This window comes from Oncorhynchus tshawytscha, linkage group LG24 (genome assembly GCF_018296145.1).
Source record: "Oncorhynchus tshawytscha isolate Ot180627B linkage group LG24, Otsh_v2.0, whole genome shotgun sequence".
In the NCBI taxonomy this organism is placed as follows: domain Eukaryota; kingdom Metazoa; phylum Chordata; class Actinopteri; order Salmoniformes; family Salmonidae; genus Oncorhynchus; species Oncorhynchus tshawytscha.
Genome location: NC_056452.1, coordinates 5501287 through 5520997, shown reverse-complemented (window position 1 = coordinate 5520997; position 19711 = coordinate 5501287). Strand labels below are relative to the sequence as shown.

At 42.1% G+C, this 19711-nt stretch overlaps 1 protein-coding gene across 2 annotated transcripts in view; it reads right to left on the bottom strand.

The window, feature by feature from the left end:
• slc4a1b (solute carrier family 4 member 1b (Diego blood group)) overlaps positions 1 to 18814 on the bottom strand; it is a 38981-nt gene extending 20167 nt beyond the window's left edge. The window contains exons 1-9 of one of the 2 annotated variants that reach the window (XM_042305218.1): positions 18699 to 18814; positions 11715 to 11761; positions 10857 to 10947; positions 9133 to 9313; positions 5854 to 5989; positions 2801 to 2870; positions 2601 to 2643; positions 2048 to 2232; positions 1462 to 1672 (exon numbers count right to left, since the gene is read on the bottom strand). In XM_042305218.1, coding sequence (XP_042161152.1) covers positions 1462 to 1672; positions 2048 to 2232; positions 2601 to 2643; positions 2801 to 2870; positions 5854 to 5989; positions 9133 to 9289 — 802 coding nt within the window. In that variant the 5' untranslated portion in view covers positions 9290 to 9313; positions 10857 to 10947; positions 11715 to 11761; positions 18699 to 18814. The remainder of the gene's footprint in view (positions 1 to 1461; positions 1673 to 2047; positions 2233 to 2600; positions 2644 to 2800; positions 2871 to 5853; positions 5990 to 9132; positions 9314 to 10856; positions 10948 to 11714; positions 11762 to 18698) is intronic. The other variant, XM_024387081.2, reaches the window with a different exon arrangement.
• Positions 18815 to 19711: the final 897 nt, after the last annotated feature.

The following is a 19711-nucleotide window of genomic DNA, read 5'->3' as shown; positions in this document are numbered from 1 at the left end:
TACATAAAATCACAGACAGTGACACCCGCAAAGCACCCCACACCTGCTCTTTCATGCTTCACAGTGGGAACCACACATGCGGAGATCATCCGTTCACCTACTCTGCGTCTCACAAAGACATGGCAGTTGGAACCAAAAATCTCAAATTTAGACTCATCAGACCAAAGGACACATTTCCACCACTCTAATGTCCATTGCTCGTGTTTCTTGGACCAAGCAAGTCTCTTCGTCTTATTGGTGTCCTTTAGTCGTGATTTCTTTTCAGCAATTCGACCATGAAGGCCTGATTTATGCAGTCTCTCATGAAAAGTTGATGTTGAGAAGTGTCTGTTACTTGAACTCTGTGAAGCATTTATTTTGGTTGCAATCTGAGGTGCAGTGAACTCTAATGAACTTGTCCTCTGCAGCAGAGGTAACTTTGGGTGTTCCTTTCCTATGGTGGTCATGAGAGCCAGTTTAATCATAGCGCTTGATGGTTTTCACGACTGCACTTAAGGAAACATTGACTGACCATTGTGTATTAAAGAAATGATGGACTGTCATTTCTCTTTGCTTATTTGAGCTGTTCTTGCCATAATATGAATTTGGTCTTTTACCAAATAGGGCAATCTTCTGTATACCACCCCTACCTTGTCACAGGACAACTGATTGGCTCAAACACATTAAGAAGGAAAGAAATTCCACAAATTAACAAGGCACACCTGTTAATTGAAATGCATTCCAGGTGACTACCTCATGAAGCTGGTTGAGAGAATGCCAAGAGTGTGGAATGCTGTCATCAAGGAAAAGGGTGGCTACTTTGAAATATAAAATATATTTTGATTTGTTCAGCACATTGTTGGTTACCACATGATTCCATATATGTTATTTCATAGTTTTGATGTCATTATTCTACAATATAGAAAATAGTAAAAATAAAGAAAAACCCTGGAATGAGTTGGTGTGTCCAAGCTTAGGCACTGAGTTTGAAGGTAGGCCTTGAAATACATCCACAGGAACACCTCCAAATAACTCAAATGATGTCAATTAGCTTATCAGAAGCTTCTAAAGCCATGACATTATTTTCTGGAAATTTCCAAGCTGTTTAAAGGCACAGTCAACTTAGTGTATGTAAACTTCTGACCCACTGGAATTGTGATAGAGAGTGAATTATAAGTGAAATAATCTGTCTGTAAACAATTGTTGTAAAAATTACTTGTGTCATGCACAAAGTAGATGTCCTAACCGACTTGCTAAAACTATAGTTTGTTAACAAGAAATTTGTGGAGTGGTTGAAAAACAAGTATTTATTTATTTTTTTTAACAGAGGGAGACCTCCATTAACCAACTACAAAACAGGTTCTATGGATGCAAGTGGGTTTTTGCAACACTTATGTATGTGTATGCTCATGTATTGATGCTATTTTAATTCATTCTAATCTATTGTATTATTGTAGAATATGTTAATAAGCCTCCACCCACATTTGCGGGGCTTCAAGTCCAGACGCAACACGGGGTCGGAGGGACGGAGCCTTTCCTGCAACAGTTTCTTCTGGAAGCCGATGATGGACTGGAGCATCGCCCCGTCCTGGATCTCCGTGGGAGGGATCACGATGCTGCAGTCCATGAAGTCAGCCACGGCGTCCATCAGCTCCCTTTCGCCCTGCGCTTGGAACGCTGCCTGGTTGAACACCTGGGATAGAGGGAAAAGAAGAGAGGGGAACGAAATGATGATGTGAGAAAGTATGAGGATGATGTCTAGTGTCTTTTTTTATTGTTGTGAAGTTATATATTTGGGCCGGTTTCCCAGACACAGCCCAGTCCTGGAATAATTAACATAGTCAATGGAGAAATTGTTTTGCATTTCTCCTAAATGCAGAGTGTATCATGGTTGTAGTCCTAGAAACCCCCATATTTTACAGACATGTACTGATGTTGGTTAAACAATGTGTCATGAATCCCGTTTTTGATGATGACCATTTCCTGTTAACCTGCTCTCATTTCCTGTACAGTTTCGCTCATCTCCACTTCCTGCTCTTTCATTGGACCTTTTAATTTGCTAACTCACTTTGTCGGCCATGAGTGCTGCCATTGCGCGGCCGGTTTCGTGGTAGTCCATGTCACTCTTGGTGGGGCCCACCAGGATAAAGACGAAGCGGACTGGCACTGGGGCCTCCAGGGCCGAATCCAGAACCAGAGCCTCCTTCAGACGCACAAATGCCACCGTGGGCCTCTCCAGGAAGTCCAGAGCTCCTGGTACACATACACATACAAACAAGCATACATAAGCATACATAGGTATGACACAGGATGTTGGTGGCACCGTAATTGGGGAGGACTGGCTCATAGTAATGGCTGGAATGGAATCAATGGAATGGTATCGAACTCATCAAACATACAGTATGGTTTCCATGTGTTTTATACCATTCCATTCCCTCCATTCCAGCCATTATTATGAGCCATCCTCCCCAATTAAGGTGCCACCAACTTCCTGTGAGGTATGAGTATACATACACATAGACAGGCATGAATATGCGTGCACACACACACACATACACACACACACACACACACACACACGCACACACACTGTACTGACTCAAATTCAGATTTGCACTTACCAACAAGCACCATAGAGGCCTCTACAGTGTCAGTTGCATCTCTCTGAGGAAAGAAAAGTAATGTGTATAGTATTTAGTCAAATCAATTATCTAAAATGGCTGTTGACATTGGACATTGGATTTGTGTGTTTTTAAATGTTGGTATTGTTGATCTATTACTGTTTAGGGTGACTGCTGACTGAATGACACATTACACGTACCCTCTCTTTGACAGAAAAGGTCTGCATCTCCGCCCCCCCGACCAAGGGTTGGCCCTCTACTGCAATTTGGCTGGGGAGAGAATCACACCTTATATTCATGTACTGTACGTAAGCTCATAGAAAGGCTTATGCCTAGGTAATTTAACAGGTCCCCATTCTATGTAAGTTGTAGAGTTACGACCAGACATACACTCAACTGGTTTAACTGGCCCCTGGTCTGCCCCTAACAGCGGTGATCGGTGGCATTTTCTTTATGAGTATGTGTCACGCCTGCTCCCACTATCCCTCTCTGGCGCTGGAGGGCGCCAGGCACCTGTCACCATCATTACGCACATCAGCGCTCATTGGATCCACCTGGACTCCTTCACATTTTGATTGCCTTCTGTCTGTTTCATCCCAGTGTCAGCATTATTGTCGTTTCCGTTTCCCCTGTCCAGATGCTGTCCGTTTTCTGTTCCTGTCCGTGGTTCTTAAATGTTCACTCCATGTACCTGCTTCTCGTCTCCAACGTCGATCCTTACAGAATGCTGACACCCCTATATAAAGCCTCAGGGAGGTTTTTGTTTTTTGTTTTGCTGGTGACATCGGGTCTGGGTGCCGCTGCCAATGGAACCAGGGGTGACTAAGCTGGCTTTTCGGGCTTCCATGCCTTAGCTAGCTTGAGAGGTTTCCTTGCCCCGGCTGGGTCGGCAGGCTCCCACCCCACATCATGCCTCAGCCGGCTCATCAGGCTCCCACGCCTCAGTCGGATCGTCGGGCTCCCCCGCCGCAGCGGGATTGTCAGGCTTTCACACCTCAGCGGGATCGTCAGGCTTTCACTCTTTAGCCGGATTGTCAGGCTCCTAGAGCCTCAGCCATCTCGTTGGGCCCCCATGCCTCAGCAGGATTATCAGGCTTTCACGCCTCAGCCGGCTCACAAGGCTCCCATGCCTCTGCTGGCTCGTCGGGCGTCTACGCCCCCAGCCAGCTTGTCCAGCGCCCATGCCTCGGCCGGCCCATCAGGCTTGCCCAGGTGGGACGCCGGGTGGCGTCCCTAGAGGGTGGGGTGCTGTCATGCCTGCTTCCACTCTCCCTCTCTGGCGCTCGAGGGTGCCAGGCAGCCTTTCATTACGCACACCTGTCACCCTCGTTATGTGCATCAGCACTCATTGGACTCACCTGGACTCCTTCACATTTTGATTGCCTTCTCTAAATCTGTCTGTTTCATCCCCGTGTCAGCATTATTGTCATTTCTGTTTCCCCTGTCCAGACGCTGTCTGTATTCTGTTCCTGTCCATGGTTCACTCCCTGTACCTGCTTCTCGTCTCCAGCGCCGATCCTTACAGCATGGCCTTATTTCTACTCCTGCATATTGGATGACTGTCATTCATATTCTGTTCACTTAACTCAATGTAACATCAACAGGTTTAGGCTACTACATGATACTCAAATTTTCCCTATAACCATCATGAGGTTGCTACAACCTAGCCTTCAAATTAAAGTTTATAATATGGGTACATCGGTCGAGAGACAAATTGGAGTAATCAAGGTGACAGACAGTGACACATTCAATACCACCTTGCACATTCTTGCCTGCATCTAGCTGATCTGGGGAGTAATCATTAGTCCAAACTGTTGCAAAAAACTAAAACGAGAGTTTCTATTGAACAAATTCAGGTATGTCCCTCCCCATTTCATTCCGTTTGCTTCCATTTAAGGAACATTTTGCAACAGAATTGGCAGAATGAATACACCCTAATCACCTGCGTATAGAGTTCACTTTCATAGCAGCCATATATAGCATCATTACTTTGCACGTTGTATAATTCCTTTTCGAATCTACACGCACTCCTCCTCTCACCTTTTCCCTTCGCTTGTGGACTTCAGTGCACAACAAAACAGCTGTCTGTGACCAGGCGCAAAACCCTCTCCAAGCCAAACCTTCATATCATAACTGTTAGCTGCTACACAGCCTACATAATTTTCACCATATTAATATTATTGTCAACAAACTCAAATTAACATGTTCGTAAACTCACAATCCAATCCACGTGTACAATCATGCAGTACAGCGTACAGCAAGCAGTTTAGCATTTACACCGGCGGGCCCCGGTGGAAATAAATGAATAAAACCTCAAGTTTACCTTGACTTGGAAGAGTTGCAGTGTTGGAAAGCCTTAGTCTGCTAGCTAACATACATAGCATTTCTCTCTGAGTCAGCTTATTGAGTAGGCTAAATTAGCTGCATTAGCTAAGTAAGTGATAGGTTAACAAGGAAGAAATGAGTACAACAAAATATAGCTAGCTTTCTCTCTCTCTCTCTCTGCTGCTTCTCCTTCATTTGTGAAGAAATGTATTTTCCCAAAACTGTTCAACTATTGTTTTTCTCTCTCTTTGACACAACTACTCACCACACTTTATGCACTGTAGTACTAGGTAGCTGTAGCTTTCAGTAGATTCTCTGATTCTGTGATTGGATGGGCAACATGTCAGTTCATGCTGCAAGAGCTCTGATAGGTTGGAGGATGTCCTTCAGAAGTCGCCATGATTACTGTGTAAGTCTATAAAGGGGGTGAGAACCATGAGCCTCCTAGGTTTTGTATTGAAGTCAATGTACCCAGAGGAGGACAGAAAGCCTGTTCTCAGGCTACACCATGGTGCTACCCTAGAGGGTGCTTTTGAGGCTACTGTAGATCTTCACTGCAAAACCGTGTGTTTTAATCAGTTATTTGATGTTGTGATTGTATTTAGTATAATTTTATCTAAAAATAATAAAATTAAAATAAATAAAAAATCACTGAGTGGTATGCTCCTCCCCTTCCTCCTCTGAGTGGGATGCTCCTCCCCTTCCTCCTCACTGGTCCCTTAGTTAGTATTTTTATGGACAGTGGTATGGCTTGGCTTTGAACCACCTCCGATACAAAGACCTGAGTAGGACTTTACTGTGACAGACCATCTGAACCCATTGCGCTAAAGCCTAGACTTTTACATAGACAGCAAACACAAGTCTTCAGGTCTTAGGCAAGCTGACTAATCATACAAGCGTAGCTTAGTGAACACTTAGTGAACTTCACCTGCGGTTTTGGAGCAGGGAACGGAGCACTCCATCCCGATCGCTGGGCCTGATCTCTTTCTTGCTGATCAAGTCATCCACTATCTTCTCAGCGATGCCAGAGAGACTGCGCTCCACCCGGTCTAGCATCACCACACCTGAACAATCCACAGGAAACATCACAGGTTGAGAGGTTGAACAGGGCCAGGGTTAAAATAAGAATGAAGGATGTAGAGGGGTGGAAGAGAGAGAGTAACTGCGAAGGAAGGGAAACGGAAAGGGGATACCGAGTCAGTTGCACAACTGAATACATTAAACTGAAATGTGTCTTCCGCATTTAACCCAACCCCTCTGAATCAGGACATTGATGTAGACTGGTTGTATGGGAAGGAATATGCAGGTGCAGTACCCCTATAGGTAATTTCCTCTTATATTGCAACACAATCTAGAAATACAGGTTCGGACGGGTTCTATAGTTAGAGGGCAGTTGACGGAGCTCACTCGAGCTTCAAGGTCAAAATCTGATAATTTCTCTCAAGATCTTATCTTGATGATATTCACTCATCTTCAAACCTGTTCAAACACTTTTCAATAAATGCTTCCTTTCCCTTTACAAGGTAGCTACTGCAACAAAGACAGAGTTACAACATAGCTTTTGCTAATCCAGTCATGCCAGATCACTGATTACCTCACTAAAAGAAGAAGGAACTACCCACTGGGCACAAACTAATGGATTTAACATTGCTTCATTAATACGTTGGATGTCACCATCTCAACCAAACATCTAAGTTAAAGAAAAGGGTAAATGAAATCCAACTTGATTTAAAGTGAATTACAAGTTTGATAAGATTTTGCCCTATTCTTTGACTTAGATTTTTGGTTGAGTTGGAGATGTGAATCGAACATACAGTATCGAATTATTCATTTTGAGACAAACTGGATATTGAATTGTGCTTGGTTGTCAACGAAACCAAGCATCAACATTTGAAGGAGATGTGTCTTCTGTTTGCATAGATCCATCTGTGCCACTGACTTAGTCTGGATTTCATTCCAGTTTGTCTACAAATGAATAATTAGTATGTTGTATTCACATCTTCATCTCAACAAAAAATAAAAGTTAAAGAATAGGATAAAGCCAGTGGCTCAGATGAAACTCTCCTGCGTTGTCAACCAAACACAATTCAACAATGCAGTGGCAAGAAAAAGTATGGGAACCCTTTGGATTTACCTCGATTTCTGCATAAATTGGTCATCAAATTTGTACTTATCTTCATCTAGGTCACAACAGTAGACAAACACACTCTGATTAAACTAACACACAAACAATTACATGTTTTCATGTCTTTATTGAACACACCGTGTAAACATTCACATTGTGAACCAAATTTAATAATTGGTTGACCATCATTTGACAGCAACAACCTCAACCAAACGTTTTCTGCAGTTGCGGATCAGACCTGCACAACTGTCAGGAGGAATTTTGGACCATTCCTCTTTTGCATAACTGTTTCAGTTCAGCAATATTCAATATTTATTGTTGTGACTTAGATGAAGATCAGATCAAATTGTATGACCCAGAAATCCAGGTAATTCCAAAAGGTTCACATACTTTTTCTTGACACTGTATTTTTGTATTACAGTAAACAGCATAAAGTTAAGGCTATCTTACAAATGAATGTAACTGTATTTTTTCAACCTTAAAATGTGTAACACATCCATGGCTACATTTTGAGTTTAGTTTACTGTAACTAGTATAAATCTCTTCCTAATTAATCATAGAAAGCATTAATATTCAAGTTTTGTCCCATTGCTGCAACTCACGTACGGACTCGGGAGAGGCGGGTCTCCCGGTCGCGACCGTCTGCGAAACAGCCTGGGATCAAACCCGGGTCTGTAGTGATGCCTTAGACCGCTGCGCCACTCGGGAGACGCTGCAATATGTACTTTTAATGTAATTTCAACTGCAATCCAGGTTATTTGGCTGTGCTATTTGATGAAACAGAGTGATAACTCATTAAGTTGTTGTATAAATATAACATATCTGACATTGTATTGCCATTTGAACTTTGTTGTGCTTTTAAATGGTTGAAAGCGCAGATAAGACATTTAGATGACACCTAAACTAAAAAGCAGATATTGTTTTTCCATTGGAATTTAGTTGTGCTTTTAGATGTTTGAAAGCATATTGATAACATATTGGGAATTTACAAAACTTCTGGCTGTCTTTTTGAGTCGGTGAATAATGGTTGAAATCTCAGTGATCAACATCTCAGCCAAATATTACCCAAACGTCCACTTTGAAATGACGGGGCGTGCCCAGTTGGCAGGCTTTTCAGTCCATTCTATTCTATTCTATTCTATTCCATTCAAATTCAAATAAATTCCATTCAGATAAGTAATACTTCTATGAGAGAAGGAGGAAGAACGCATTTGAAAACTATTGGAATTGGACCATTTCCTCCATTCAACTCTATACTCGGTCGTGTTCCCAAATGTTTTTGGCCAGTGACCCCATTTTGATATGTATAAATATATATGTATTTTTTACAACCTCACCATGTAAAGAAAGTGATGTAATCAATAGCTAATGTTTCATGTTTTATTTGGCCGCTATGACAGCTGTTACAAATCAGTCTGACAGTACTTCAATCTGATGGAAGTATGGTTTGAAGTGACTGAAATGCATCAGAAAGGTATTAGGAAGTTCAGAAGATTATCAGGCAATAATTGTGCATGACATTCTGTGTAGAAAAGAACACCATCATCGCTTTCAATTATGATGTTCTTTTCCCCCCCGAGTCTGTGTGGCTTGTGAGCATTGTAATAGCTTATAGCTTTAACCGTTCACAAGTTAGAGCGACATTTGTAGGAAGTAAACGGAAACCACTTTGTTTGTCACGACCTGTTCAGCGGATATCGAACGTTACTCAATCACAATGGTTCTATGAACCAAGCAGCAATTTTTCTCCAGAGTTTGTCTTGTGACCCTATTTTCAAATCAAGCAACCTACATAGGGTTGCAAACCCCTAGTTTGTAAACACTGCATTAGGGCATGCAACGGAAAACGTCTTAAAACATTTCAGAACTTAAAATGACAATTAGCATTTCTCATTGGACAAGCCCAAGTAGTTCCTCCCTGTTTCAGTACATTTTCTTCAGTTTGGTGCCTTAATGAACACAACCATGGGACAAAACACGAGGTTCTACCTGGACTAAGAAATGTTCATTTTCGATTTCCATTGCAAAGCGTTTCAAAACATTTCCCACTGTGTACCCTAATAAACACGGCCCTGTTCTGACCTGTGTTCATGGTGCGGCGCAGCTGGATGAGGCTCTTGAAGGTGAGGTAGGAGATATGTGAGGGTCCCCAACCCCCGGCCTCGGGGTCGTAGCTCTCCTCATAGCCCACCCATCGGCCCGTCTCCTGCCAGCCCTGCTGGTTCTGCTGGTCATTCATCAGCTCGGTCAGCTCCACGTAGGCCTGCATGGGGAGACACAAGATACTGGCAGTGTGGAATTGAGAGGGATCGCATGGGGACTAAATTAGTTCCCAAAGTAACACACATTTTGTCTCCCAATTTTTTTTGCTTAATTCTCCAGCATGTATCAATGTAAATATATATGGATAGATGAAGTAATATATCAGTAAGACACAGGACCCTGATGCAGCCAAACTCATTTGAAATAATCCATAATGCCCGATATCGTTGTAACCCTTGTGGCAATACCGGTGCATCTGAAAAAATGTGGCTACACTAATGCAGGTGGTTCAAACACCCACAGCCATTCATCATTGGGTTGGGTTGGCGCCCCCCCTTGGGTTGTGCCGTGGCGGAGATCTTTGTGGGCTATACTCGGCCTTGTCTCAGGATGGTAAGTTGGTGGTTGAAGATATCCCTCTAGTGGTGTGGGGGCTGTGCTTTGGCAAAGTGGGTGGGTTATATCCTTCCTGTTTGGCCCTGTCCGGGGGTGCCATCGGATCTCCTGACCCCTCCTGTCTCAGCCTCCAGTATTTATGCTGCAGTAGTTTATGTGTCGGGGGGCTAGGGTCAGTTTGTTATATCTGGAGTACTTCTCCTGTCCTATCTGGTGTCCTGTGTGAATGTAAGTATGCTCTCTCTAATTCTCTCTTTCTCTCTTCCTTTCTCTCTCTCGGAGGACCTGAGCCCTAGGACCATGCCTCAGGACTACCTGACATTATGACTCCTTGCTGTCCCCAGTCCACCTGGCCGTGCTGCTGCTCCAGTTTCAACTGTTCTGCCTGTGATTATTATTATTTGACCATGCTTGCTGTTTTGGGTTTTAGGCTGGGTTTCTGTACAGCACTTTGAGATATCAGCTGATGTACAAAGGGCTATATAAATACATTTGATTTGATTTTGATTTGATCATTGTGCTTTCACCTTATTCAAGCAAGCAGGTGCACTTGAACATGATTTAGCAGTTTCACCAAAAGGCTGATTCAGGTGTGTTCATGATTGACATTAGAAGCAATGACCTCTTTATCAACTTTTGCATTGTCACTCCTGCACACTGCACACATACAGATCTACAAGGCATGTAGTGAGGGTGGGGTGATATTGGTCGCCAAGGCACCGACATGCTCGGCTGGTTGCCACAACGAGGGAGGCCGGGTGAAGCTGGTGTCTACAGCGTAAACATGGTGGCGGTAGCCCCCGTCTGCAGTGTTTGTGTCCACTGGTTGTTTTCGGTGTCAGTGTGGAGGTGACAGATTAACTGCTGGCTGTGTTTGGAGTGTCAATAAATGGCGTGTGGCAGAGTGTGTGTGGGTACAAGAGTTTCAAAGGACAGTAGTGTGTGTTTGTTTGTGTGTATGTCTTTCCTATGTATGAATACATTATCAATGGTGACAATCAGTTTGGTGACAACGGTGGCAGCTATGACATAGTGGTGGCAGCTATGATATAATGTATGTGTGAGGGGGGAGGGTGTGTGTGCAACGGGGTTGAAGTTTGTTTTGGTTCTTGAATGAACCCTCCTACCCCTGCCAGTCACAGGTGTACCTCAATTTAATTAAGTGCATTTCAGGGTATCCACTAATGGTTGTACAGGCTGGTAGGCCATGGAAGGACAGGAGCGGATACCATGGTGTAGCTGAAACGGAGACGTTTAATTGTGAACATACATAAATTCCAAATTTGCTCAAAGTGAGCTGTAATGTAAGATTTTTTATACAAAAAACCATTACAATAATATTGTCGTCCTGATTTGTCTAATGTAACGGTAAGCTAAACGAGGTAAATTGAGAAATCACACTTTCTTTAACCTCAATGTCAAAGCATGTGGCTTAGTATTGGCTATAGGAAAGGTTATGTATGTGTAAATCCCCACTGGTGTATGTGTGTGTGCTGTTCTGCCTCTAATTGAGGGTCTGAATGCATGTATGAACTGCACTGTTGATAAGCTGCACTTCAATGGCTTTTAACTCTTCCCACCGACGGCTGAGTCTATCACATCAACTGTATCGGAAACAGAATATCTCCATCAGATTGCTCAGCATGTTGCAGGTGTCTTAATGCTGCGGCACAAGGTCCTAGCCTTAAAACACAGAGAGACAGTTTCCAGACACTGATTCAGCCTAGTCCAAGACTAAAATAAATGTTCAATGGAGATTCTCCATTTAAAAGTGGTTCTTAGTCCAAGGCCAGGCTTCTGTTTCCGGGAAACCATTTCTGAAATGTATTGTAGCAAAAAGGGGGACATAGTAGATTGAATGGAGAACTCTATTTTCCCAGGGGTGGACAGCACGGGCAGCACAAAACACAGTATTAACACACTTCGAAATCAGTATAAAGTATATATCAGTATATATATACAGAATAAAGTATATACTGTAGAAACGTGTTGGCGGGACCACTTACCTGGCAGTCTCCCCTGGGGTTGGCGTTGGTGTTAACGTTCAATGCAGCTGGAACATAGAAAGGAGGCTCTGATAAGCATTGTACATAACCGTTCCTATTTCTGTCTATACAATACATCGTTGTCCGATCATCGTTGTCTGATTGATACACTTTACACATGAATATGAACATTCTCAACAGTATCCTCTAACGACTAGATCCCTGCCTAAATGCCTAAATGCATTTTGGTTGAAGACATTGGCAGAAGTTGTTTTTCAACCATAATTATAATTTCCCCAAATCCACTGCAGGCTTGCTGGCCAGATTTGGATTGTGGGCTGTAAATTTGCCACCCCTGCTATACAGTTTATTCTGTACTGTGCAACTGAATGAAAGTGAATCTACAGAGAATTCAGAAATACGTTTTTTTTCCACATTTTGTTACATTACAGCCCTATTCTAAAATATATAAATCTCTCATCAATATATACACAATACATCATAGACAAAGTGAAAACAGGTTTGTTGAATTATTTGCACCTCTAATAAATTAAATAATCTATTAACATACATTTAGAAATGTCCTTGTTTTTGAAAGAAAAGCAATTTTTTTGTCCATTAAAATAATATAAAATTGATCAGAAATACAGTGTAGACATTGTTAATGTTGTAAATGACTATTGTAGCTGGAAACGGCAGATTTTTTATGGAATATCTACATAGGCGTACAGAGGCCCATTATTAGCAACCATCACTCCCGTGATCCAATGGCACGTTATGTTAGCTAATCCAAGTTTATAATTTTAAAAGGCTAATTGATCATTAGAAAACCCTTTTGCAATTATGTTAGCACAGCTGAAAACTGTTGTTCTGATTAAAGAAGCAATAAACCTTCTTTAGACGAGTTGAGTATCTGGAGCATCAGCATCTGCGGTTGTGAGGCTGGTTGGAGGTAATGCCAAATTCTCTAAAATTACTTTGGAGGCGGCTTATGGTAGAGAAATGAACATTAAATTCTCTGGACACAGCTCTGATGGACATTCCTGCAGTCAGTACTACAATTGTGTGTTCCCTCAAAACTTGAGACATCTGTGGCATTGTGTTGTGTAACAAAACTATGCATTTAGAGTGTCCTTTTACTGTCCCCAGCACAAGGTGCACCTGTGTAATGATCATGCTGTTTAATCTGCTTCTTGATATGCCACATCTGTCAGGTGGGTGGATTACCTTGGCAAAGGAGAAATGCTCACTAACAGGGATGTAAAAAAAAATTGTTCACAACATTTGAGAGAAATAAGCTTTTTGTATGTATGGAACATTTCTGGGATCTTTTATTTCAGCTCATGAAACATGGGACCAACACTACACGTTGCTTCTATATTTTTGTTCAGTGTATTTAACAGATTTGCACAAAAATGTGAATTAATGTTAGGATTCTGCCCTTATTGATTGAATGAGTGGGTACACAGTGGAGTCCGAAATTATTTACACCCTTGATAAAGATGAGCAAAAATAACTGTAAAAATAAAAAAAATCAAGTACTGAGCTATATTGTATGCTCTTAAACACTTTGGAAATTATTTTCTGTAGTACTAATACAATTTCTCAGATAAAAATATTTTGTTTACCAAGTAATATCATTTGTTCTCAAAAAGCTAAGGGTAAAAATGATTGACACCCCTTTTTCAATACCTTTCAATACCTCACCTTGTGAGGAAAATGGCCCTGAGTCTTCCTCTAAAATGTTTTATGAGTTGTAGAACACATTGGGAGGGATCGAGACCATTCCTCCATACAGAATCCTTCCAGATCCTTGATATCCTTCGTCTGCGCTTATGGAGGGGACTGCCCTCTTCAATTCAAACCACAGGTTTTCAAGTCCGGAGACCGAGATGGCTATTGCAAAATGTTGATTTTGTGGCCAATTAAACAATTAAACATTTCTTTATAGATTTTGATGGCTTGCTGGAAGAACCACTTGTGGTCAAGTAAACAGGTTTTGAGCAGAAATGTCCTGGTACTGGGTAAAGTTCATGTTACCACTGGTGTGCGTGGTCAAGGAGCTCTTTATTCCTGCTCATGAACGTATGAGTGCATGTCTACATGTGTTCCTGTGGTCCTGTCTTCCTTGTTACATAAAGTCTGTTGTGGCCTGTCACAGCATCCACAAATCTCTGACGGGAGCTGAGGATAGAAGTTGTCTGTGATAACAGCATGGATTATTTCCAAAACAGAGGTAGTAAAGGGTAGTAGAGAGTCAGATTAGGCAGACTAGACAGGTGTGTGTGTCAAGGTTATTATCGTACACTAAAACTGAAACTAAAATGAAAACGAATCATGAAAAAACGATTCAGTAAATAATTAATAAACCCGATTGAAAAAAACTAAATTACACTGAAACTATTATCTTTGACTCCAAAACGAACTAAAATAAAATAAAAACCATATGAATTATGGGGGGGGGGGGCAAAAATCACTGGTTGAATCAACGTTGTTTCTACATCATTTCAATGAAATTATGTTGAACCAATGTGGAATGGACATTGAATTGACATCTATGCCCATTCTTTTTTATTTTCCAATGGGGTTTTAAAGCATCATTTAAAGGTAGACTCAGTGAGAGGACGTTGCCATGAGCAGCACCGCAGATATTGGGCTCGTTTGAGTGGTAAGGCTAAAGCAAACGACTGTAGACGAAAGTGGAGGAGTGAAGTCGCGGGAGGTGCATCTGAGACAGCTGAAAGTCGCACACTAATGTGGATTTCCAACAGCAAGGCTCAGATCAACATGGCAGTGTTGCCATTGTTTATAAAAGGTTTTCTTTATAATGTTGAAATAATCATGTATCTTACTCCCATATCACACACTCAAAAACTCATAATACAATATTTTGTGTGTACATTGTACAATCTCTTAGTGAGATAGAGCCTCAAATATCACATTAATTTGTCTATATCCACTGTACCCATAAATCGTAGCAAATTGGTTCCCATTTCAGTCATATCTTTGGTCGAGTTCGCATGGGTCAAATCAAATCAAATCAAATGTTATTTGCCACATGCACCGAATACAACAGATGTAGACCTTACAGTGAAATGCTTACTTACAAGCCCTGAACCAACAACGCTGTTTTATGAAAATACGTTTTTAAAAAGTCAGAGATAAAAAAACAAATAATTACAGATTAGCAGTAAATAACAATAGTGGGGCTATTTGCAGTTGCCATTACCAGGTAGTGATGCAACCAGTGTTCTCGATGGTGCAGCTGTAAAACTTTTGAGGATCTGAGGACCCATGCCAAATCTTTTCAGTCTCCTGAGGGGGAATAGGTTTTGTCGTGCACTCTTCACAACTGTCTTGGCATGCTTGGACCATGTTAGTTTGTTGGTGATGTGCACACCAAGGAACTTGAAGCTCTCAACCTGCTCCAACCTGTCGCTGAGAATGGGGGTGTGCTCTGTCCTCCTTTTCCTGTAGTCCACAATCATCTCCTTTGTCTTGATCACGTTATGGAAGAGGTTGTTGTCCTTGCACCACACGGCCAGGTCTCTGACCTCCTCCCTAAAGGCTGTCTCATCATTGTCGGTGATCAGGCCTACCACTGTTGTGTCATAAGCAAACTTAATGATGGTGTTAGAGTCATGCCTGGTCGTGCAGACATGAGTGAACAGGGAGTACGGGAGGGGTCTGAGCACGTACCCCTGAGGGGCCCCTGTGTTGAGGATCACAGTGGCGGGTGTGTTGTTACCTATCCTTACCACCTGGGGGCGGCCCATCATGAAGGCCAGGATCCAGTTGCAGAGGGAGGTGTTTAGTCCCGGGGGCTTTTTCTTAGTGATGAGCTTTGAGGGCACTATGGTGTTGAACACTGAGCTGTAGTCAATGAATAGCATTCTCACATAGGTGTTCCTTTTGTCCAGGTGTGAAAGGGTAGTGTGGAGTGCAATAGAAATTGCATCATCTATGGATCTGTTGGGGTGGTATGCAAATTGGAGTGGGTCTAGGGTTTCTGGGATAATGGTGTTGATGTGAGCCATGACCCACCTTTCAAAGCATTTCAGGGCTACAGATGTGAGTGCTACTACGGGTCAATAGTAATTTTATGCATGTTACCTTAGTGTTCTTGGGCACAGGGACTATGGTGGTCTGCTTGAAACATGTTGGTATGACAGACTCAGACAGGGAGAAGTTGAAAATGTCAGTGACGATACTTGCCAGTTGGTCAGCGCACCCTCGGAGTACACATCTTGGTAATCCGTCTGGCCTTGTGAATGTTGAGCTGTTTAAAGGTTTAACTCACATTGGCTGCAGAGAGCGTGATCACACAGTTGTCTGGAACAGCTGATGCTCTCATGCATGTTTCAATGTTACTTACCTCGAAGCTAGCATAAAAGTTATTTTGCTTGTCTGGTAGGCTAATGTCACTGGGCAGCTCTCAGCTGTGCTTCCCTTTGTAGTCTGTGATAGTTTGCAAGCCCTGCAACATCCCACGAGCATCGGAACAGGTGTAGGACAATGTGATCTTAGTCCTGTATTGACGCTTTGCCTGTTTGATGGTTCGTCGGAGGGCATAGCGGGATTTCTTATAAGCTTCCGGGTTAGAGTCACGCTCCTTGAAAGAGGCAGCTCTACCTTTTAGTTCAGTGGGGATGTTGCAATGAGTGAGCTTCTGGTTGGGGTATGTACGTACAGTCACTGTGGGGACAACGTCATCGATGCACTTATTGATGAAGCCAGTGACTGATGTGGTGTACTCCTCAATGCCATCGGAAGAATCCCGGAACATATTTCAGTCTGTGCTAGCAAAACAGTCCTGTAGTTTAGCATCTGCTTCATTTGATCACTTTTTTTTACAGACCGAATCACTGGTACTTCCTGCTTTAATTTTTGCTTGTAAACGGGAATCAGGAGGATAGAATTATGGTCAGATTTGCCAAGTAGAGGGCGAGGGAGAGCTTTGTAGGCGTCTCTGTGTGTGGAGTAAAGGTGGTCCTGAATTGTTTTCCCTCTGAATTGTTTTCCCACTAGGAGCGCCGCCTCTGGATGAGTGTTTTCCTGTATACAGCTCATTGAGTGCAGTTTTAGTGCCAGCATCGGTCTGTGGTGGTATGTAGACAGCTACGAAAAATACAGATGAAAACTCTCTAGGTAGATAGTGTGGTCTACAGCTTATCATGAGATACTCTACCTCAGGCAAGCAAAACTTTGAGACTACCTTATATATCGTGCACCAGCTGTTGTTTACATATATGTATAGACCTCCGCCCCTTGTCTTACCAGAGGCTGCTGTTCTATCCTGCGGATAGAGAGTATAACCTGTCAGCTATATGTTCTTAATGTCGTCGTTCAGCCACAACAAGATATTACAGTTTTTAATGTACCGTTGGTAGGATTTACATGCTTTCAGTTTGTCCGATTTATTTTCCAGCAATTGAACGTTAGCTATCAGGACTGAAGGCAAAGGCAAATTAGCCACTCGTCACCTGATCCTAACAAGGCACCCTGAACGTTTTCCTCCAAATCTCAGTTTCCTTCTCCACCGAATGATGGGGATCTGGACCTGGTCAGTTGTCTGTAGTATATCCCTCCCGTCCGACTCATTGAAGAAAAACTCTTTGTCTAATCTGAAGTGAGTAATCGCAGTTCTGATGTCCAGAAGTTCTTTTCGGTCATAAGAGACGGTAGCAGTAACATTATGTACAAAACAAGTTATGAACTTAGCAAAAAAAAAGAAGCATGGTTGGTTAAGAGCCCATAAAACAGCAGCCAACCCCCCCCTTATGATTGTTGACAATGGAGGCTCCCAATATGCAAGTGACAACTGCAGGATGAAGTTGATGAAGAGCAACTACAGAAACTTGCGGTCGACTGCAGTCAAAACTTCATGACCATTGATCACATGGTTTTTGACAATTTTTTGCCCTAGAACAACACACTTTGAATGACTTGACAAAATGTATCTGCTTGAACGAGCGCAATGACATGAGCACGATGTAAAACTTTGCTCTCATACAGTCATACGGAGTATCTACGAATGTACATGGGTGTGCTTCACACTGCTACAATGTGGTAGATACGGGACCAAAACGCTCCTGGTTTTTGCAGTACCACTACTGTTTACTTCGTGCATCTACGTCATCTCGCTGAGTCTACCTTTAAACCTAACCTAACCTTTGACCTGACCGATCATCTTATGCATTACACAGTGGCAAGAACTGACATCCCCAAAAACACATAAAAGTTTTAAAAAACTGTAAATAAATAAAAACTATTAAAGTGGACCTGAAAACGAACTGAAAATAAACCAAATGTCAAATAACATTCTCAAAACGAATAGAAATTATAATGAATATTAAAACACTAAACTATAATAACCTTGGTGTGTGTGTGTGTGTGTGTGTGTGTGTGTGTGTGTGTGTGTGGGTGTGGGTGTGGGTGGGTGGGTGGGTGTCTGTGTAGATGTATACAAATTGATCCAGCATGAGTTTTGTATGGATAACCAATGAAAATATACACAGTGCAAATGAGGTGGAAAACGACTAGCATCTCAGATCTCAACTTCCAAACACAGTACAAATACAATGATTGCCACTGAAATTGATATTTGCACAACTATCAAACTTATTTTGGACAGTTTTTATAACTAACAAAGTGACAATTCAATTTATATAATGTAAATAGTAAATGCATTGTTCCTATCCCTCTGTTACACCCTGAGAGCTTTCCTGTGGGTTCATTCATATAACTCTGTGAAATTGTATGTGGCGGTAAAAATGTTGCAGGATGGCAATGATAAATAAGATAACAACCAGAGTTATAATACAAAAATGAACCGTTAATTATCCATATTATGAACCAAATATTTTCAATTGAGTTAAAACATTTGCATTGTTGATCATTTCCGGCCAACATGCAGAATAATAATTTTTCATCTTGCACAATATTATCACAATAACTTAAAATAGTATTTATAAGAGTAACGTTGATGGAAAAGCTTAAACGTACCTGCACCACAAACCAGCCAACCCGACCACTTTGACTAGCGACTGGCCCCCTCAATGCAAAAAAAGTGTGACTTTATAAACACCACCTCTTTATAATGTCTGTGACTGTGGCCTTAGAATGGGACACACACACACACATACACACACACACACACACACACACTCCACTCAGACTCTGAGCCAGTGTGTTCCCAATGTCACCCATAATATTGATAGTAAATACTGTCACTTGATAACCTCGGACCAGTCTGACTGTCTCACTATCCCGACCGTCATCTTATCATCATATTTATTGGCTATGTTTGGAATAAACAAAGGATAGGATTACACATATTTATTGGCTATGTTTGGAATAACCACCGGATTACGCTGGGCCAGGGGCGCAACTTTCACTGGGGAGGGGGAGACCTGACCCCCCCACACACACTCTTAAATTGCATTTAACCCTCCCCCCCCAGTTTTATCATTGCAATGTCATGCAAAAAGTGTTATCGGTGTGCTTTATGACCATGCACACGCTTCAGAGCGGTCAGATAGGCTGTTTGGAAGTTTCAGACGGCTGGATTTAGGACCACATGACCACCACAGAGCGAGGCGAACGGAGGCAGCTGTTGTCTGTGTGTGTTGTGCTTTTTCTCAGAGTTGAAAAAGCAAGCAGAGCAGAAATTGGCTACTCTTTATTTGTCTGATGTAGCTGGCAAGGTAGCGAATTGTTTTTCCATAAACAAGCTCTAAATCATGTTTGATGCACTCTGGATGTCCACTTTTTGCTGTGCTGTCTATGTGAGATGAAATGAACATTTGTGGACAGTGTTCAGCAAGTTGCAACATTGAAATACATAAAACACTTTTTTTCCATAAACAAGCTCTAAATCATGTTTGATGCACTCTGTATGTCCAATTTTTTGCTGTGCTGTCTATTTGAGATGAAATGAACATTGTGGACAGTTTTCAGCAAGTTGCAACATTGAAATACATAAAACACTTTTTTTCCATAAACAAGCTCTAAATCAT